The sequence below is a fragment of the Dicentrarchus labrax genome, unplaced genomic scaffold (genome assembly GCF_905237075.1).
Source record: "Dicentrarchus labrax unplaced genomic scaffold, dlabrax2021, whole genome shotgun sequence".
Classification (NCBI taxonomy): Eukaryota; Metazoa; Chordata; class Actinopteri; family Moronidae; genus Dicentrarchus; species Dicentrarchus labrax.
Genome location: NW_026136718.1, coordinates 6,253,115 through 6,275,693, shown reverse-complemented (window position 1 = coordinate 6,275,693; position 22,579 = coordinate 6,253,115). Strand labels below are relative to the sequence as shown.

Genomic DNA, 22,579 nt, shown 5'->3' with positions numbered 1-22,579 from the left:
TTAAGATTGGAAAGTTGACCCAAATCTTAAAATGTCCTTGACATTTTCAGTCTGAACATGAGATGTCTTTAACATGGCCACATTACAGATGATATTTATTTGGGTAACAACACCCTCAAGTCAATCTTCAGGCTACAATAAAATGTTTCATCCATGAAGCCGTTTTGTTTACTGGTGTATATGAACATCACAGCGCCACATGGTGCTTGCGCGGCTTTCATACTTTTTTATTTTGCTGCAGCTTTGAATTAGCTACATCAATCTGACAGCTGTGTCTTGTTCAGCTGACTTCAGCATGTTAGAGGAGATGCACAATATTGTGTTATAGTAGAAAAAGGCTCAGGTAAAGCCACCACAGGAGAGAGTGAGAGCGAGTGTCGGCCAAAGTTTCACTAGTTGAATTTGACAGAGCTGTTAGCACATCATTGAGATTCAGTACAGGTTTAGATCAGAGCTGGCATTATTGGCCACATTTCATGGTCTGAATCTTTTAAATTCCATTTCCTTGCCAGCTAATGGAGGACTGCAGGTGGCTGCTTAGACACTGATCTGCACTCGGCACAGTGTGTGTGCTTCTAAGTTCTGGGTGTGTGTGTGTTTGGTGATGATAGGTAATCTTCACAATCTTAGATCCCTTTTGAACAATGAAAGGGCAAACTCAGATTAAAGTGGCTCCTCACAAGCCTGTCAAACTGCATATTTATATTTAAAATGTATTTGAGACTTTTATCTGAGTCTGGGACATCTAAAGTGACTCGTCACATCTTCTATTTATGGAATTATTTACAGAATACTAAACTGCATTGTCGAGGACTTTGATCCTGACACTAGACTCCAGGAATCACAGACAGAGCTAACAGGATTCGTAGGATATGTGGCAACCTTCAGACGAATCGTATGAGTGATTGAAGTAGTTTCTCATCAGTACTTGTGGACTTACTGCTCCTACTGGAACCGACCCCCCTAAAGGTCACTCTGTGGGACACTGACAGGCTCAAAGGCTCATAGTTGCACCACCTTAAAGCCCCATAAATCAGTGTATCTGAGTTGCGGATGCCTTGTTTGCAGTGACACCAGCTGGAAAAGTAGAGGATTTATCAGCTCTGTGGCAGCAAGAGTCTTCAACGTTCCTGCTGTAACACACAGGCTGAGCTCCGAATGCTTTTTTTCTAAATTGATCCGAGGATTTCATGTAAACATGTTGGTCAGCTCTTCTGGACGAGTAGAACATGTGTTACTCCTTTATCCATACACTGCACTGATGTTCCTGTTTCTGTGTTTGTAGAGAGTCAGACCATCCCATTGCATGAAAGAGACACAGTACAGCAGGTACAGAAAGACACATCTGTCAACATCACACTGATCTGTGACTGCACTGAGTCATTTAGAGTCCATTAGAGCAGTGGTTCTCAACCTGGGGTCTGGAGGGTCCCTAGAAAAGTGGAGTTATCAAATACAGGTCTGCAGCCTGATGTGTATCAATTTGGGGGTCCTTCACACCAAGAAGGTTGGGAACCACTGCATTAGAGTGATGGTACTACCACCTACTGGTGGTCAAACTGAACCATCACTTGTGTCACAGTGTAATCAACTTAAAGGTGGGATCAGCCATTCTGGAGAAAAGTATTTTAATCTCATTCCCAGGCGTCAAATAAAGATATTTTGACAGTATTTGACATCCTGGGAGCACAAACGCCACCTGTTGTGTTGTGTGGCTTGCTCAAGAATGACTTACCCCATCTTTATTACCCTGTTTGCAGATTTCTTCAGTTTTAGAACTGCAAAGAGTTCACGGCTATAAATTGTGCTACACATGAACAAAGTGATTTCCGTTTTAAGTGATCTCACACTGATGTCTCTGGAAGCACTCATTCATAGTATCAGTACCAAAACCAAACCAGCACTCCTTTGCTCCAATACTACCTGACCCCGGGTTTTCTATGTCACTTATTTTGAGGCAATTAACTTTATAACAATCTAAACTAAAATAAGATCTTGAAACCAGATTTTAACACCCCTATACAAGACAGGGCCTAAAGATGATGATGATGATGATGATGATGATAAAACCTCCTTTTACAAAATATTATACCTTAGTCGTGCACATTTTCTAACATTTACAATTAAGTATTTGGATAAAGAAGCTTGTGAAAAATGAGGTGTGTCAAATTTGGAAGGCTATACTTGTTATGTGTCAGATACAGGTTTAATGAACATGTGTGTATATTTACATGTCTGCACCTCATGTTAAAGGACCCAGAATCAGGATCAGGGCCAAAAAAACTTGATCGGGACACCCTTACCCGGCTGTAACCATTCAGAGGCTCATCCTTAGATTACAGGTTTCCCCTACAAACCTCTTGGGTTCATTGTTAAATTTCTGCAAACAACAATGATTTTCTTTCTTGAAAATCCAGCAGCTCCACCGGCACAATGTAATGACACTGTACTAGCAGGTTATAGTGCCCCCTGCTGCCTGATGCTGTCATTACAGGCCATGCACAGTTTAACTTTCAGGTTTTAATTTACTTTATTCTTTTCACAGTAGTCTTACAGTCTTCTTTGTCATTTAGAAAATATCAAAGCAGTCAGACAATTGAATGAATGAACATTAATGAACATTTAAATATAAAATGACAAAGAGTTTACTCGATATGGCACTAATATTTAATTTAAGCTGGTCTCTGCTGTTTTCTTTCTGGATACATTTTCCTCAACATTTCAGCCAAAGATTCCCTTCTTCTTTGCTGTTGAAGAGAAACAAACATGGTATTATTCCCTGCACGGCATCCTCATTAGCCTCCACTGCTGTTCCTCCCTGCCCCATTTGTTTCCTTACCTTTTTCAGTAACAGTATACATCGCCTCCATGCCACCTTTAATGTGGTCAGTGACGTGACAGTGGAGCAGCCAGGTTCCAGGATACTGAGGATGCATCTTTACTGTCTGAACAGGAAGAAAATGGGAACACTACAAGATTAATTTCTATTAATATTTGACAGCACTGTCAAGTCAACAGAGAGAGGCTAGTTTTCCTGTAACCTAATGATCTTCTTATTTTGTATTTATCTGCTATTAAAGATGGCAGGATTGGCAAAGGAACACTGTTCAAACTAGAAATCTGACAAGTTTTGTTAAAATTATGAAATACTACACTTGCAGCCATGTTTAGCATTTCATAATTGTAACAATATTTGTCAGTTTTCTTAGTTGACACCTGTTTGTTTTCTTAGGTCCAGTGTGTAGGATTTAGGAGCATCTAGATTATAATAAATTCATCTCGTGATTTTTTTAAATTTTAATTTTGTCTTTCTATTGTTTATATTTCTTGCCCCATTTGCAGATATTTTTTCTGACTTGTTTTTAGAAAATTACTTGTTACGATGAAGATTTAACAATCCAATGAATGATGAATAACAACAATTTATGTGGTTACGCTGATCCCTAGAAGTTAAACCAATGAGTGAAATTAAAATAGTACATGCATGTTTAATATAGCAAAAGAAAAGTAGCCAGTTCAAGATGTTTTGAGGTTTTACCTGGAAGGTGGCTGGAAACAGTTCATACACATCCGTACGATGAGGACCTCCACCCATCTGAAGAGAAATAAGAGTTGGTATTTCTATGTATTTCTGTTGTGTAATGTGTGATTGTGTGTGACTTGTATGTTTTTATGTACCTTATATTCCACACTGTGTCCATGCCAATGTGCGGTGTGAATGTCCACATCATTGCCCATTCCCATCAGGTACCAGTAAACTTTATCACCCACCTCCATGTTCAAACCATTTAGATTTCCATACATAAGCCCATTAATTGCTGAAAAACAGACAAATGCATATATTGGAAAGGAGATTTAAAGGTATGTCCTGAAGCAACAACAAAAAAAAAATCATCTGTCAAAATGAAACAGTTTATTTTTAATGTTGTTTATCTCACAGTGCATCTTGTTGCTCTCTATGAAGGTTTCATCCTCCTTCAAGTTTTGGCGTGGGGTCCTGATTTTGGTCCTGATATTTTCATCCAGATACCTGGAATAATATTAATAACAGTAATAACTAAATAATAAATATACAGATTTTTGTCTGGGATTCCTGTAAAAAGATATCAACACCACACCAAGTACTGTATAGTGTATTCTGACGCTGATTTGTATGTGTGTATCATAAGACCAAAAATGGTGCTTTTATTTAATTAAACTAGATACATGAGGGATAAGAAGAACACATACTGTAAAAACATGGACTAAGGCATGACGTGGGACCCTGTGAATTTGGTTCTAGTAGCACCTTTTTCACTTGAACTATTTTCCACTGATGAAACAGGTCACACAGGGAGGTCTGTGGATTGGATTGCTGTGAGTGACTTTGTACTTACCAGCTCTCATTCTCATCAAAAACCAGGAAAAGCAGTGCAAACTCTTCTATTTCCTTCTTCATACCCAAAGACCTGGAAGCAGTTTATAAAGCTCTACATTAGCACTGTAGTGGTTTTGTGATGCAGTATAGGATAGTTCTGTATTTATGTACAGGTGTAGAAACACTCACCTGCCCCAGCTACGACGACAGATCACCAACGGACCAATCAGACCGCTGTACAGGTCCTGGCAGGTAGATAGACAACATAAGTGTGTGAATGCTGTGTGTGTGTGTGTGTGTGTGTGTGTGTGTGTGTGTTTGTGTGTATTAGCATACCTTGGTAACATCAACAGTGGAGTAGTATGCTGACACAGAGCACTGCTCTTGCTCTGCAGTTGGTCCTGTATTCTTTGTAACATACCAATAGTAGGTGTGAGTCGCACCTGGGACAGGGATTATAGTTTTTATTAATGCTATATCAAGAAAACTGTTACACACACAGTGTAATGTGAGCTATGTGGAAGGACAGAGAATCCTGAGATCAACTAATACACAGGCAGAAAATAAAGCCATGCATGTTATTTTATTACACAATAATAATTAAATCACAATTAAGATGGGATTTTCTATTTCCAATGTTTCCTGATTGTGTGCCTTCCTGTCAGCTGCTATGCTGCCTCTCTGTACCTGGTTGGGTTTGGTAAACATCTGGGGTCTCTGTCTTGACTCCATGGGCATGGATAGAATAAGGCCTGGACGCCATGTTTTTAAAAACCACCTTCACCTTGTCTCCAACATCAGCATGAATCATTGGACCTGGGTGAAGGGAAAGTACTCTAATTACCAAGACCAAGTCAAACTCAACAAAAAGTCAGGTGAAACATAAATAAATCCACAATGTTTTTTACCAATCCACGGTATGAATTGTGGCTTTAGTTTGTACATATCTGCTTCCCTGTAAGCCTACCCATAATGCCAAGGTGCTCCATATCAGCCGTTCTATCCACCTGCTTGGTGAATTTGTCGTTGGTGAACTGACGGTAGACCACCTTCTTGTAACTGGAGCCTATAAACCCACCCTGCTGGTCCAGGAAGACATGAGCAGGACTGCAGAGGGAGAGAGAGAGGCCTACATTGTAGAGGAGTAAGTGAGGTCCGGGGTGTGTGTGTGTGTGTGTGTGTGTGTGTGTGTGTGTGTGTGTGTGTATGTATGTGTGGACTATGTGGACTATTTTTAGCAGCGGATTAATCCACATTTGATGCTCTAGTAGTATTTACAGCTGATGGTGTATGAGGGATTGAGTCACAATAGACTGCACTGTGTGTGTTGCATGGTTTTATATTTTAATATTAATATTTTATTTTATTTTTATTTTACTGCTGATAATTTGTACTGAACTTTACCTTTTCAAAGGATAAACCCAGCCTATTGTATCAGTAAACAGGTAAATCATGTGCACGTGGTACTGTACCTGTCCTGACCGCGGAACATCTCAGCCTCCCAGGTGCGGTTCGGAGAGTAGTCCCATTCAGTTTCCATGGCAGCGATGTAGTAGGTTTTTGAATGGAGCATAATCTCACTCTGACGCTGAAAGAGGCTGCACTTCTGTACCGTGTAGTTGGCTCTCATCCCACCACGATAATGGTTCACTGTAGGTGACACCACTTCAAACTGACCTGAAACACAAGCAAACATTATACGTGCAGAAATATAGAATGCCAGGCTTAATATTGAAAGTCTGTATCTACTTTCATGGCAATGTTTGTGAGGAGCAATTTGAGTTTTAGACTTTGTAAGTGAGGTAACTTCGCAAGCATTCTCACTTCTTCAAATGATATTTTGAAGACTTGGTTTCATGGTAAAAATGTGATTACGGTAATGTTAAAGGTTGGGGTTGTAATGCTTGAGGTAGTCAAACGGCTCTAGATAATTAACTGTCTGCAAGGGTAAAGGTAAGGAACAGAAGCCTTTGTTATTATCTTGTCCTTTCTTTTTGGCTTTACATTTATTTACATATATTTGTGTTTATATTTGTCTACACCTTAAATAATGGATGGTGGTTTGTGAAAGTATTAGAGACAGCAATGGAAATAAGTCCTTGTGTAAGACTTTGCCGTTCTATCCCTCTCGTCTCATATCTTATAAATATATTAGAATTTTGCCAATGAACCAAATCAGTCTTTTAGTATCTTTGTTTGGTGGTTTAGTTTTATCCTTATTCTTTTGCCAGATTTGCTTTGCCTGTACTGTACTGTACTGTACTGTGTGTGTGTGTGTGTGTGTGTGCGTGTGTGCGTGCGTGCGTGCGTGAGGGGGAGATGCCTACCCATGCTGTCTGGCTCCATAGTGACAGTGTGTGAGATGTGAGGGAAGACGCTGATGGAGTCTCGTCTGTTCTGGTGGTAGATGAAGCGGTTTCCCTGGAAGTAAAGGCTGTTGATGTCTGACTCTGAACCCAGTCCGGACAGGTGCCACGTTACTTTATCCCCCTTGCACATGGTCAGGCCTGGGAGGTTCCTATACACAAAGCCATTGATGGCTAAAAGAGAGAGCCACAGATGTGAAACATAATAAAAAATGCAGAATCCATATATTTAGTGAGGGATTGTAGAGAGGCTTCTAGTGATCAGAGTGTAAATGTGTGTACCCTACACACCGTGCATCTTGTTGCTTTCCATAAATTCCTCTTCCTCCTTGTTAACAGTGGTGGGGGCAGTGGTGAAGGTCTTAATGTTTTCATCCAGATACCAGCTCAGGTTCTCATCAAACACGGTAGCCATGAGGTGGAACTCTTTGTCATAGTTTTTCTACACAAAGAGAAGAAACAAATAAAGAGGAAATTGTGGTTTCATCGACACATTTTGGCTCACAAACTGGTTATAGTACCTTCATGTGATCTTTAGTCTGTATGTCTCTTGAGTAGGCACACAGTAAAGTATTAACCTCAGTAGATTCCAAATCCTAATTATGTTTAATTATTGAAGCAAACAATACTTAAAGTATCAAAAGTTAAAACTCTTTGACAACATTATCAGATTTTTAATTAACTACATTTTACTGTTGTAGTTGGCCAAGATTGAGCAACTTTTATTTACTTTACATACTTTGTGACTATGCCCACATACTGGTTCCAGACATCCACATGCCAATTAGTATGATTATCAGTAAAGGCAGTTTTAAGGCTTTAAACCTTGAGATTCCCTGCGGCCCCATTCAGCCTCTTCTTTGAGTTGCATTTCTCATATCACCATTCATACCAAGATCACATCACCACAGACATATATGGAAGTGTCAGATTGACCTGATTTTTTATCATATTAAAGATCACATTATGATGATGAGTGTATTTTCTGTGGCTCTATTCTCACCTGTGCTCCTTTCTTCAGAGATCCAAGTCGACAGATGAGGAGCGGTCCAACCAGTCCAGAGTTGGTGTCTTTAACAGGATCCACTCCAGAGTAGTACAGATAGGTCAGACAGTCAGCCTCCCCCTGTACTGGACCAGCACCCACTGGCACCATCCACTCATAGGTGTGCACCGTCCCAGGTCTGACCAGAGCAGCTGGGGGAGGTGTCACCACTCCTGAATACAAACATTAACATAAAGAAAGAGAATTAATATGATAAGAAGAATTTGACAATTAGTTTAATTCAGATTTTGACTCACTTGGTTCCCTCTTTAGCTCCCGCAGTTTTTTTGCTGTATAGGACTCTGAGGAGAGGAAGTGTAGGGGTGGAAAGATGGAGACATAAAAACAAACGAGGGAGCTCTTCATGTACACTGATAAAAGTATGTGTTTATGTCTATATATATTTACCTTCAAGTTCATTATGATAGAGCGTCCCATCCTGTTCCACACTGTACTGAACACCATGTGGTTGTATACTGTAAGGTCGGCTGGCTTTGTTCTTGAACACCACACTGATAGTGTCCTTTTCTTGAGCCCGTAGCACAGGACCTGAGACATGGATGGACACAAGCACAAGATGTTTTTCTGAGATATCTCATCGTAACAACATTTCAAACATTTGTGTTAAACACTGAATCTGGAAGTCCTGTCATGTAATGCTTTCTTAGCCTGACAAACTATTGAAGTCTTACCCAAATAGCTGTAGAATGTATTAACTAATTAGTCGATTGACAGAAAAAAAAAAGAAAAGAATATTGACATTTCAGCTACTAAAAAGTGGCAATTTTCTGCTTTTCTCTGTTTTATATAATTATATCTTAAATATCTTTGGGTTTGAGAGAGCTGGTTGGACTAAACAAGCAATTTGAAGATGCCTTGGAGCTTGTGATGTGCATCTTTCACTGTTTTCTGACATTTTAATAGGCTAAACATAATAATAACTGATGAACAGATTAACTGATGGTGAGTTTTAACTTGGAAGGGGAGAGAGACAAACTAACCTACAAGCTAATTAGTTACATACCAACGATGAAGAACATTTTGTACTAATATGACTTTATTTCTGCCTCCACAGCATCTCTGACTTTGAACAAAGTGTTACCAATCCCAGCCCAGCCCAGTTTACCCAGAATTCCAAGGTGTTGCTCCTCTGCACTGCGCAGCATCTTTGTTGTGAAGGTGTTGTCGGTGTATTCCACATAACGCACTTTCTTATAGCGACTTCCAATACGGTTTCGACCTTTGGTTACAAACAGGTCTGCTTCACTACACACACAAACACACAAATACGAATTATTAATAACTTACAGAAACAGAAAGACCAGCCAGAACCATTTCTGGGAAAGTGTGTGTGTGTACAGTAACCAACCCATCATTAGGTGGCGTGGGAGCGTAGTCCCAGACCTCTTCTTCAGCAGCAATGAAGTACTGTCTGAGTTCACCGTGTGGCCGTGGTTTATGGACATTGGGGAAACACTTCTTGATCTCAAATATCGCCTGCATTCCAGCTAGACAAAACCACAAAACAAAAATAATATGCAACAATAAAACCATATTGAATGCTTGAATTATACTCAGCATCATCTTTATGAAATGACCGGCCTCATATTAGGAATGGAGGATGTCAGCTCACCCATCAAATGATCGTTGACAGTGCACGTCAGCAGCCAGTGTCCGGGGTTGTCAGCTACCATTTCAGCTGTAGTGCTGACCGCAGGAAAAAGGCTGACTGTGTCTGTATGGTGGTTCTGAATGGTCAGGATTTGGCCATGGAAATGAACTGAATGCATGTCCACCTGGTGTAGATAGATTACATTACAAGCATTCGACTGCAGTGAAAACCAAAATATAAGCAGTATACTTACTATACTGTTTTTAAATGAACTATCATCATAGACAAGACATAATTAGAAGGAGAACAAGTGTCTTAAAGAACATTGGTGAAAGAGTGCGACTGAATTTTCAGCTACAAAACGATAACTAACTTGCGTCCTGAAAAGGTTTTGAATATGTAAAGAGCACTTCATTTGAACAACAGTAACTGTGAGACCTATATTTACAGATACTTTATTTACATGACTGTCTAGTTAGCGTACTTTAGCGTAATTTTAGGTGAATATCTAGGCCCATACATCTTACACAACATTTATAAGAATTAAAAGCTAGTGTGTCATTTTGGTTTGTTATGTTCTTAAAGTAAACTAGACTCTTTGGAAACATTTTCTAAAACATGAAACATAGTCGTAGTAGTAGTAGTAATAGTAATGCAATAGTTACCTCATTGCCTAATGCAAACAAATGCCAATGGATCTTGTTGCCTTGACACATGCTCAGTCCAGGCAGGTTACCGTACAGAAAACCATTTATACCTGTAATCCACACTCAGAGTTAAAGGTATGTCTGTGTGTATGTGTTGGGGTTAGTGGATGTGGACGTGGATGCTCTCCCTCACCGTGCATTTTGTTGCTCTCAATGAAATCTTCATTCTCCTTCAGGCCTTGGGCAGGATTCGTGATGTGCGTCCTGATGTTTTCATCCAGGTACCAGCTGAAGTTCTCATCTGACACCATGAACAGCAGAGCATACATGTAGTCTCCTGACCTATCTCCATGTACGTCCAGAGTTCCTACAGAGGAAAGGAGAAGGTAAACCCACGTAAAGGCCCTGAATACTTATTTTCTTAATTAACTTCTTACCATCATTAAAAGGATTCAACACAGACAGACTATCTCCAGCCAAAGTATGAAGAGTTTTGATTATTTCACATAAGATATTAACAGCATTTCTGTTTTTTCTTAAAGTGGGCGGGTTTGGAAAAGGGATTTTTTGACAGTTGGGTTGTTTGATCATATTTAATTGTCAGCGACCAAACCACACTCACAGTCCTGATGACACAGATTAGCTGAGGTGTTTAGTTTTGAACTAACAAACCCCTAAATATCCTATTTTTATCAAACTTTGATATTAAGTCATGCATATTTAATGTGATAACCAAATCATTTCCAGCAACTTTAAAGTATGTCATAAAACTTAATAAGATCATAAGATATGAAATTCACTGTAATGAATGCATCATGAACAGTAAAAATGACATAAATGAATAAATGAAAGTATAAGTACTCTAAAATTGTACAGCACTTGACTTTCTTCTACCACTGGATACTATAAAAAAAGGTTCCAGTACCTCTCTTGCAGATGATGAGGGGTCCTATCAGTCCTGAGTTGATGTCTTTCGGTGGGGAGACGTGGGAGTGGTAGAATCTGGTTAGACAGTTGTCATCCTCTGCCGTTGGGCCGTGGCTCTCTGGGAGGGTCCACTCATATCTCACTGTTGTACTAGGAGCCACTGAGTCATCACGCTTCAGCTCTGGACTGGTACCGTCTGGGTATAGGGCTCCTGGTGAGACAAACACAAAGTCATCTATCAGTCTGTTAGGTCTGCTCGTGCACTGATGTGTGATTTAAGTCATTAGTTCCTCACCCTCATTGCCCTTGCTGTAGTTCAGTCCATGTGGGTGGATGCTGTAAGGTCTGGAGGCAATGTTCCTCAGGTGGACGATCAATGTGTCCCCCTGCTCGGCCATCAACAGCGGCCCCAGGTAGCCCAGCCAGTCCGGCTTCGTCACCTCAGTCCTGTAGGTGGCGTCGCTGTACTGCTTATACACAGCTTTCTTATAAGTGGGGCCGATACGCTGGGGGCCTTTTTTTAAAAACACGGAGGCTTCTCTACAGAGAGAGAGTAAGAAATGTGTCTGTATGTGTATCTATTATGGATTACATTTAAAATATTATGCACATATTCATACATTTATGCAGGTACTATACAATATGTGAACAAAACAAAAACAGTACCCATACTATATTTTCCACTTTAATTCTGCTTCGGTCTTTTCATTATGCAGATCTAATGCATGTGTGCTGTCATGTGTGAGTGTGTGTAACCAATTTCTGACCTGATTTGTGAGGCCTTCACGTACCTACTGAGTTATGCATCTATGTACATATGTGTGAATAAGGGAAAGAGCCGTGCTGTGCTATGCAGCTATTTTCTGCAGGTCTTTATTAATGATTGTGTAAAACTATTTCACTACATTCATGTGTGTTTTTGCATTTATCAAGTCACTTTATTTAAGAGTAGGCCTACGTAAATAAACATGCTAGTCAAAGTGGTTTACCAAAAGGTTTAAAAGTATAAAAACACAAGTAACTTATTAAACAGGTTAATGTAGTGCATTAAATACAGAATATACAAGAAACACATCACAAAGTAAATCCCGGATTTGATACTGATACAATTAAAGGATTAAGTGCCACTTTATATTTCAAGAAGCTACATAAAACATTTGGAAATCCAATTGGATTAGCTGAAAAATTCATTTTCATATATAAGAATTAGATTTAGATTTTGGTCCTGATAATATGAGACTTAAAAATGGTAATAGATGTGGAATAAGTAATCTTTCAGGGATAAACAGGTAAGAAGTCTGGTGCAAAAACTAAGTCTGGAGGAAGAGTGACTACTGCTGCTACTGTGAAAGGTGGAATAGAGGATGAGATTATAGTAGTTGCCAATCTATTGCTTTATAAACAAATCTAAATGTAGAAATAACACAGGAGAGATATGGTCTTTTTTTCTTGATACCAACGCTGCTGCAGTTTGGATGAGCTCCAGGAGGGTTCACTGACTGAGACCAACATAATCAAGACAATGTACTGTACTCATACTTACTCATCCTCCTGCAGAGTGCGGTTTTGAATGATGTTCATCCCACTTGGGGCATAGTTCCAAGACACCTCCTCTATCCTGAAGAAGTACTCTCTTGTCACCCCAGACACACATACTGCTGCACAACACAGCAGCAAGGCTCCCCTCAACCCCAACCGACGCATTTTGAAGATGAAACGATACAATCACAAGTCCACAGGGGAACTGCCAACTGAAGGAGATGAGTCTTTATTTCTGTTCACTAATCCAGCAGATGATGATGATTATGATGATGATGATGTTGAAGACAAACAGTGCAGATAACTGACAGGCGTTAATCAGTCAGTCTGTCTGAGACACTTTCGACCCTTTGCGTGTCTTTATAACTGACTGACAGCTGGGGAAAGCAGTGGGGGGGTCACTGACCAACAGATAAGGTTTGAGGCAACCTTTCTGTTTGATCAAAAGTTGCATAAGAACAGAAAATGTTTTACCCAGCGTCATTCACTTTGATTGTCCAAACATTAAAAGATCTGATTTAAGTTACATTTACATCAGAATTCATGTAGTTTCTTCTTTTGGTTGGAATATTCTTTAAAAAGATCTCTGCCATTGTCTTTTTCTTTTTTTTGTGACTATGGAAATGCAGCCACAAATCTGACATAGTCATGTTTAGGCAATGATTCAAACACTCTGACTTTTGATCCTGTCAATACTGGAAGAGACACTGATTCCCTTGCTTAAATGTGTGTATTTCACTGTGTTGAACTAATCAGTTTAACCAAGTTAGGCAGTTTAATTATTGTAACTTGAATTACTCCCATCTACCTCCTCAGACAATTAATTCAATTTCAAGAAGTTTATTATTGCTTTAAGGTTTATAAAACATTTTTAATTCATGATGTGACAGAAAAGGACATTCTTTTGAAGGCTGCAATATTCTCCTCTCAGCCACACTCTTATAAGGACTTTTTAAGATTTACACAATGGGCTTGGTCACATTTGGCTCAATCTAGTGTAGATTAAAAGCAGGCAACTCTGGAAACTCCAGGACAGAAACTTTGGTCCGGGAATTGATTACAACACACGGAGCAGCCTGTATGCACACACAGACGTACACAAACCAACATTTTGACCTGTCAGACATAAGTTAATGTTGGATTTGTGTCACTGACCGTCCTCTTCAGTGAGTGAGTGGGGTCAATGAGGTTGAACTACAAAGAGGATATTGGATAAGTTGATGTAAACATTTCATTTACAGGAACTGTTTGGAGGACTTGCAGGAGAAGGGTCAAGCACAAATACACACACTCACACAGACACACATCTACTGTAGCTCTGCTGTGTGTTACATAATAACACCATATAACATCTTTGGGGATTTTGGCGAGTGTGATTGGAGTGTGAAGGTCCGGTCTACAGATTTTAACCTGAAGCTTCTACTTAATAACTCATGGGATACTTAAACTGGAAATAGTTATTTTTTTTTATTCAAGGCAGCAAAAACAAACAAACATTATAAAAATATGTCACTAAAATATATATAAAATGTCCATTAACACTGATCTAGCATCCAAAAGATGTAAAGAAAACAATTTACAACAAAATGCTCTGAAAATGACAACAAATATACAAATAGACACACAAATCTGCTCCTAATCCTGAAATGATCCAACACTTAAGCGTTGTTGTAATCAATTAGTGATCCAACACAGTGTGTAAATGATGGAAGCACAGGAAAAGGACAGATGGGCACTTCCTGGTGCATCAGATAATCATGTCAGCCGAGATGCTGATGACAGACTAAAATAATGGAAATCTCTTCTTGCAAAGACACCATCAATAATGAGATTTCCACAAGAACTTAATTTCCAACATTATCAAACAATACATGGCTGCCATGTTCCACTAAGCATACTAGTGTAATGACAATGATTTGAACTGTTGTATTATTTGTTTATACAATACACATGGTAGGGTAGCTGTTGAGTTTATGAAGGTATACAAAGTACACAAATAATAATAAGTGAGGAACCTTGACATTAAAAAACAAATAAGGCACATTTAAGTTGCAGTTTTCTTTCTTTCACACACTGCTGGCAAATACTTCACTGAAACTTACTATCCTGTATGGCTAATAATACTATTATTAATATCAAGGGTTCTTTGTCTTTATTATTTATACATGTTGGTCTTCTTAACCTCCTTTCACCGAGTACAAAGTAAGTTGCATCCTCTTTGTGAGTAATCAGGTCACGCACACACACATCCATATTATTATGGACTGAATACCTGTTGTCTTTGAAAAATAAAAATAAAAAACTCATCATCCTCAATGACTGCAGAGTCATTTTTGCCCCTTTAACAGGGCAAAATAAAAGCTTGAAAATATAGTGGTTGCACTTACATGGCTGTCAGGTGTCCATGATACTGTATACATTATGTAAGTGTGTAAGTAGAGAGGTTGTGTTGTACTCACAGACACACACACACACACACACACACACACACACACACACACACACACACACACACACACACAATGCCGGGCAATGAGTCGTTTGTGTGTGTCCATAAATGACTTGTGTGTGTGCATACTTGTTGAGTGTGTACATTTTTTGATGTGTACACATGCTCTTGTGTCTCTGCAGATGCATCTACATACACGTGTGGGTGTGTGTGTGTGTGTGTTTGTCTAAGCATTAAGACTATACTCCTGCTTATAGCAACAGGGTCGGCAGACGGCGTTGACTAAACCGTTTCCCAGCTGCAAGAGACAGATGATGAACTCCAGCACAGCCAGACCCAGCAACACACACAGCAGAGTCACGTTCCACTCTACGATATGAACCGGCTGAAGACACTGCGACCAACTCTCTGGTTGTAGGAGATACCTGGAAACACAAAGAGAGAGTTTAGTAGAGACACTAGTACCTGTAAGTACACACTGATGAATTAAATGACATAAGTAAACAATAATACATGACAAGCTTTCCTGATCAACAAGATGGAGGCACATAATATTTAGATTAGTTCTAATATAATTATTATATTAATGTAGCACCTTTTTTTTTAAATCACATTTTGGACTGTTGGTTAGATAAAACAAACAATTGTAAGATGTTTTTTAATTATTTGTTGAAATTTTATCGACTAAATTCTTAATACATTAATAAAAAAATTAAAAATTGAGAATAAAATGATCATTAGTTGCAGCCCTAAAAGACACATACACTGTATTTGCACTTTCTCATTTGTTTATACACCCCCATGCTACCACACATACATTGCAGTATCTCCCTACCTGCCCCCATGGTCTGCAAAGGGGTGAGACCATCCGAAAGAGGTGAAGCACTGAGGTCCCTGCACCAAGGCGAATCCTGATACGACGAAACAGTAGCCAGACCCCACCAGGCCCACCACAGCTGCCAACACTGATCCGCACATCTGGAGAACAACACAGACACACAAAGTGATTTTAGAAAAGAACGTGCACGTGTTTGGATTTGTGACTGTCTATCTGTAAAAATGCAAGCTGATTCATATATCCATTTCATATATAAATTAAAAGGCAGCTGCTACAGACACACACACACACACACACACACACACACACACACACACACACACACACACATCAACAACTGCAGCTGTGCATGTGGCTTGAGTGGTGTGAGCCAAGCTTACTGTGTTGAGTGTGAACTAACAATGGGACCCTTGTTGAGTTGTCATAGCTGGATTAGCATTAGCATTCCACCTCATAAGGACACAGTGTTAGCTGGCTTAATGACAACTGTACAGTATTATTCTCAAAGTCCAGTAAAAAATAAAATAAAACACACAACAGGAAAATGGGAACACTGTAAAGATTTACAAGGGGTGAAAGACCCAATAAGGGTCTATAAGGGGAGGCTTATATTTTGATTTGAACTGAAACTAAAATATAGTTTATATTGATTGTGTGTATGGAGCAAACAGAAATATATAAACACATCATCAAGGCTGCACTGAGCATTGTCCTAAACCAACTTAAACACCAAATGGGACTTTCATACCAAACATTTGCTTAGCATCAGTTTCATCCCTCCTGGATCTTTGCTAGACTATAAAATCAGTTTTTTAATTCAAACTTAGCTTAGCATAGGGTTCCTCTTTTAGATTATGAGTATTATTGATAGCTTGGTCCCTTACCATCAAGCTGTCATTCCAGCAGCAGCTACATTTCCCCAGAGTGATGAAGACCACAGCTGGAATCAGCATCTGGAAGCACAGAAAATAATATTGCTCAAGACATTTTTTGTTGTTGTTGTTTTAAGGAAATGACCACACACTGAAACTTTTATCATAATAAAATCACAATAGTAAATATACAATGCTAAAGTTAAATGTATCATATTTTACTATAAGGAAAGATTATTGATCCTGCTTCTCTTTGCTGGCAGTTCCTGGGAGCATTATGCTTCCAAAGTAATACCAGCACCTGTACCTGTCACTGTCAAGTCAAATCATGTTAAATCATGTCAAATGTATTTATTTATTGTTGAAATCAGTATATGGATACTAACTAAAACACCAATAACCTATAGCCTGTAGTGACACAAGCAACACGAAGCTTTAAAGCTCATTAGACTCAAATGCTGGATGGATTAAAACAGAAAAAACAACTTTGCTATTAGAGATTTACCACGAGTCCGGCACAAAATGTAAACTTTGGCCTGAGGGTGTTGTCAGTATAAAAGCCTTGTTATCTTTATTCTCTATATGGCGGACATTTTAGGACATTTTAGGACATGTGTGATTTGGCTCAACCTTCAGCAGTCACATTGTGTCTTTTGTCTTTGCTCTCACTAACACTTGCTACATAAAAAGGCTGGGGATCACCAAGGTCATTAGGATTCATGCTCTTGGGACCATATTTAAGTCAGGACATGGCATATTGATAGAAATATCCATCATAAATCATATTTAATCTGCTCCTTAAGTCCTGAAAAAGTGTCCACATACTGTACTGTATGCCAAATGCTTAAGTACAGTGTAGTTGTGTGGAGGGCCTATAACTGCTGGCAGTCCTATATCTGTTTGTTTCAGGGTTCTCTCTCTTTTACTATCTCTCCCTCCCCTTTTCCTCTCCTCCTTCCTGTGCTGTTGTCTCTCTCCCAGCAATCAAGGACTTTAAATTAGATCCTAACAGAGGGAGGGAAGTTCCCAAGGTTTTACACACACACACACACACGTACACACACGTACACACACGTACACAAAGATCATAGGCATCGTTACGTACACATCCTGGATGTCCCCCTTAAAACGCTATCTTTTAGCAGAGTGAGAGACTGACAATACAGACGGAAGTGCACAGCGAGAAGGGAAAGGAGGAAAAAGGAGGGAGGAAGAGTGAGGGAGAGGAAGGGAGGGAGCTAAAGATAGATTTCTCTCAGAGGGGTTCAGTTTGCTCTTTGACTCTTTGGTGTGCCACAAAGAACGGAAACAACATAAAGAAAAAAACATGGATGAAAATCACAGTCTCATGTTGTTCTACGTGCTTGCTTGCTAATAGCTCTTTCTCCTATTAGCAGATGCAATAGACGAGTACAGACTAATCCAAATACAGATTAACTTCTGTGTATTCCTGGAAAATGAGCAAGGCCTTTTATTTATCTCAGCTGAAGTAAGATCCAGGCCATTATGTGAGACAGGCTCTTATTAAAGGCCTGTATTTCTAAATGCCCCTGATTTAAAGGTATCATCATGTCTTCATCCATAGTTCACATGGGACACAATCCCCTCACTTTTATTGTGAAACATCAGCAGGAAGTGTCATTTCGAGGATGTGACAGGAACATTTCAAGGCTCTGACTTCGTTCTCTCTCATAACTCAACTCTGACCATTGTTCTGCGTTCTTTTGAAATGTTTGGTCTCCCATTTCATAACCTCTATAAATAAAGTTTTCTAACAATGACACACTTACACTAAGATGTTGAAAACCTGTTGTACTTTTAGCTTGTTTTGACAGCTTTACGTTAAACTTCTGCAGAAATTAATGATTAAATTGTCCTTCTTCTTTACAAGAAAGTCAAATATGAGCAGCTGAGACACGCCTTCTTTTAAATGGTCAGAAACACACTATTAACCTACAGTTGTAGTGGAAAAGGACACATGTTTGGTTGTGTATAATACTTTTTAATGTACCATTTCCTTTGCAGAGTCTGTGTAGATTATGGTATCTATTTCAGTTATGTGCTAAAATGTCCTGAGCAGTGTTTTCCTCTCAGCTGCACTGACTGCAAACAAACTACAAAATAAAATCTAAATATTTTAGAGACCGAAGCTTTATTTATCCAACACAAGTGTTCTGCTGGTCAACAAGGTTAATCTTGTCTGGGGAAATACAATCTCTCCTCTGTTCCTCCTTAAAACCAAACTAAAAGAACAGCTCCTTTCTGCTCAGTCGGAGCATAAACCCATCAGATCAGCAGCATGTAGAGCAGACGGATTAACTGTGAATTCACACAGCACTCCATTGTTCTCAATGAACAACTGCAAACACACTCAGACTGAATGGTGTTGAAGGGGAAACAAGTGACATTTAATAATCTTTTTGGTCTAAAATCATGTTTTTAGGAGTCAAAAGCGTATCCTACATACAGATATCAGTAAATCAAATGGATGAGAAAAGTAAGCCAAAAGCATAAATAAATTTGAATTAGCATCAGCTGTATATAATAAACACAAACTCAAGGGGGAAAAGGGCTTCAGTCTACATAATAGCACACACTGTATCTACATGTACCAGCGTCTACCACTGAATAAGGGAGGAAGGGAGGTGATACCCAGTAAATGTTGCTTTAAAAGTAACTCTCAGTGGAGAGTGTTAGTGTCATGTGCCTCGAATAAGGTCAAAGATCTCATTCATTTTAGTTAGAATGAGAAAAAATGTCTTAGATGCAGCGGTAAAAACAATTATTCGCTTTGGTTCCAGATGAAAAGAGAATCTCAGAACTTTTAGTTTCAGTTAATTTCTCTCTGAGTTCCCCCCACGTGTTAGCAGTGACCCCAGTTAAACCTACATCCACATTGTTTTATCCTCCTCTGCCAGGCAAAATAATCCAATCAGATTATTTAGCTGGAAAGATGCTGCCACGTTTACCACAAAAACATTGCCCCTCTTGTTACCAAAACTTCTTCAAAAGTTTATTTTGTCATAAGCAAAGTCAAAGATGGAATACTTTTATATAGAATAAGACAAATTCCATATTATATAACATGATGAAATATATGTAGAAGCTTTAGTCCGATTCAACGCCCATGTGACTCTTTACCTTCTGAAGTCACAGATTTTAACCGTATTCTCAAATTTTTGTGAATTTTCAACACCTGTAACATGTAGAAATACAGATTTTAAACTTTGAGTAAATATAACACTTAAATCTCTGTCAAACCCCTGGTCTCTACACCAGGCTCACACTTGTTTCAAATTTTGAATGATAAATCAGGATTTTGTCTAAAATTGTGTCTTGTACAAAGACATTTTTTTAAATTTATTGATTGGCATGAAAAAAAAACATATAAAATAAACTGATTGTGTTGGATTGTGTAAAGTTAAAGTTATTCCATGATACAGAAATTGAGATTTTTAAGAGAGGATAACCATAATAACTTGTTGTCTTTAGAAATCGACCAAATCTTAAAAATACTTTTATCAGAATATTTTGACTGTACCAAAATCTAGAAATATAACACAGGACTAACCACATGGCTTCATTATCTAATTAGATCAGAAGTGCAGTTTTTGACTCACCATCAGTCCCCCTCCTCCTAGTCCACCAAAGTACCAGATGTAGCTGGCCAGGCGGTCCTGCTGCATGTAGGTGATTTCTCCCATAGGAAACAGCAGCAGCAGGTTGGCCAGGATACAGCAGAGGGCCAGAGGCAGCAGGGCCAGGCCCAGAGACCTGGCAAAACCCACTGAACAACACATCGCTCACCCAAAAACACACTCACAACCACAGGGAGGAGAGCAGAGGACTGAAATGGACCAGGGAGAGCAGAGAAAGAGAGAAAGAGGGGAGGGAAGGGTCAGAGCAGCTGGGGAGCCAGGAAACCAAAACAAATGACGAGAGCTTATATGTGTGTGTGTGTGTGTGTGTGTGTGTGTGTGTGTGTGTGTGTGTGTAAGTGTGGAACAGATTCTCCTTCCTTACAGAGGGAGTTCTGCAATGACACAACTTGCGCCAGGAAGCCCACTCACACTCTCAGGAAGGGGGGCTGACCAACAGTGACACAGAGCTCAGCCAGAAAAATAAAAAAAATGTCTGTGTCAGTGTGTGTGAGTGTGTGTGTGTGTGTGAGAGTGTGTGTTTCCCACAGCCTCTTATCCAGGGCCTCATACAGCACTCTAAAGAATTAATTTCCCTCAGAATGACTGAGTCACTACAACAGCTCAACATAAAAATAATTAAATACATCATGTTTTCACACTAGTTTTTACACAATAGTATATTTATATACTGTACAAAACATAGTTTATCTCTACCAGGGCTATTATCAATTACTATTACTAGACTTAAAATAAAAAATAAAAATAGTATATCACAATTTCACAGTATCAATCCCAAATCTTAAAAATACCCTATTAATGTACAAGTGAAGTACAGAAGCAACAAGTTTGCAACAAAATGTCCTTAAAATACCAAAAGTAAAAGTACTTGTTATTCACCAGAAACACTAAGCAGTGTTACATTACTGGATTCTTATTAATGATGCAGTTGAGGTGATTCATCATATTTTATAAACTGATTTTTATCGTTTTTATATACTAAATCTAAAATCTGTGAAATTAACTAGAAGAAAAATAGCTGTCAGATAAATGTAGTGGAGTAATACATATTTCCCTCTGAACTAGAGTAGAGTATCAGTATGAAGTAGCTGAAAAAGGAAATACGTAATAATAAATAAGTACAACTGCCTTATAATTATACTAAAGTACAATACCTGAGTAAATGTTACAAGTTACTTTCCAATACTTGCAATAATATTGCTGAAGTATTACCTAGATGCTGATAAATCTTTCTGCACGTTAATGCGTTTAAGTGAAAACAGCATCCAAAATGTAAACCTTTCAGAAAAAAACTAGAAGATAACATATGCTGCACTGTATTAAAACTGGATAAAAGGATATACGACCAAAGATTTAAGAGTTTTTTTCAATCTTTTAAATATAATTTAAAAAATGGCAATAGTTCCCCAGATAGCAACACTGTAGATCAGTTTCACAAGAACCAATTCAATCCAAAATGTTTGATAGGCGCTCCCAAAGTGCCCATAAACAATAATCTTTCTAGGTCAGGATGACACAACAGTTCAGCAGATCTATGTAGGGCAATAGGGCGCAACATGATTCCTAATATTGCTGTGTCAGAAAGACAGAAAGACATATGTGTGTTTCGGGGGCCCGGCATGTTGTGAGCTGCTTCCTAATCCAGCTGGAATGCACCACATCCAGATAAACTGCGCTGTAAGCTGGAACTGGCCACTAACTACCCGCACCAACAATCTGTTTCAACCAGTGTTAATTAATTAAGGCAGATTACATAAAACAGAGTGTGTTTGGGTGACAGAACACATGGCTCTTTATAGGAGTAAACGGTTGGTACCAGGTGGTGTTTGGAGCTGTAAGGGGATCAACGATGGAACAAAGTCCAACATCATGTTTCTACATTGAGAGATTTGTGTTGAAGTAGAATCATGCTTGAGCTTCCTGCTCCAGGGTGCAAGTGGTTTCCAAGCTGTTTACCAACTTCAACATCCTTTTTCACACAACCCAAGCCGCTGCATGTAATTTATCCGGTCTGTCTGTCTCTGTATTTATCTTGTCTGTGTGGTACATTAAGGGGCAGCAGGGCGTTTCCTGACAGCTAAAAATTCACTACAAGATACAGCTCATATACATACACAATGGCAAAACACCCACTTCATCCAGCCTGCTTGAAAAGATGCAATACAATGGATGCAACATATGCAATGTACCTGGCACGTGCACAGTGTGCCCTCTTGGCTGAGGTAAATTGTTTTAGGATAAAAAAATAATATTATTAATCAATTAATA

At 39.0% G+C, this 22,579-nt stretch overlaps 2 protein-coding genes across 3 annotated transcripts; both read right to left on the bottom strand.

Annotated features, from left to right (window-relative positions):
• Positions 1-2,511: 2,511 nt before the first annotated feature.
• On the bottom strand, positions 2,512-12,838 carry cp (ceruloplasmin). 2 transcript variants are annotated; one of them, XM_051377053.1, is made up of 24 exons: positions 12,498-12,838; positions 11,250-11,494; positions 10,953-11,165; positions 10,221-10,394; positions 10,046-10,137; positions 9,402-9,564; positions 9,138-9,276; positions 8,895-9,034; positions 8,177-8,317; positions 8,026-8,070; positions 7,727-7,941; positions 7,015-7,165; positions 6,685-6,897; positions 5,830-6,034; positions 5,325-5,464; positions 5,045-5,173; positions 4,694-4,800; positions 4,547-4,602; positions 4,377-4,448; positions 3,939-4,030; positions 3,679-3,818; positions 3,539-3,595; positions 2,840-2,945; positions 2,512-2,747 (listed from the first exon to the last, which is right to left on the bottom strand). In XM_051377053.1, exons 1-24 carry the CDS (start codon positions 12,656-12,658, stop codon positions 2,722-2,724), a joined length of 3,222 nt encoding a protein of 1,073 aa, XP_051233013.1. In that variant the 5' UTR covers positions 12,659-12,838; the 3' UTR covers positions 2,512-2,721. The 2 variants fall into 2 exon arrangements, with proteins under 2 accessions (XP_051233013.1, XP_051233015.1); XM_051377055.1 differs by lacking the exon at positions 8,026-8,070.
• A 1,103-nt stretch (positions 12,839-13,941) lies between these two features.
• tm4sf18 (transmembrane 4 L six family member 18) lies at positions 13,942-20,667 on the bottom strand. The gene is made up of 4 exons (XM_051377056.1): positions 20,273-20,667; positions 16,665-16,733; positions 15,778-15,920; positions 13,942-15,367 (listed from the first exon to the last, which is right to left on the bottom strand). Exons 1-4 carry the CDS (start codon positions 20,450-20,452, stop codon positions 15,169-15,171), a joined length of 591 nt encoding a protein of 196 aa, XP_051233016.1. The 5' UTR covers positions 20,453-20,667; the 3' UTR covers positions 13,942-15,168.
• Between the last annotated feature and the right edge of the window lie 1,912 nt (positions 20,668-22,579).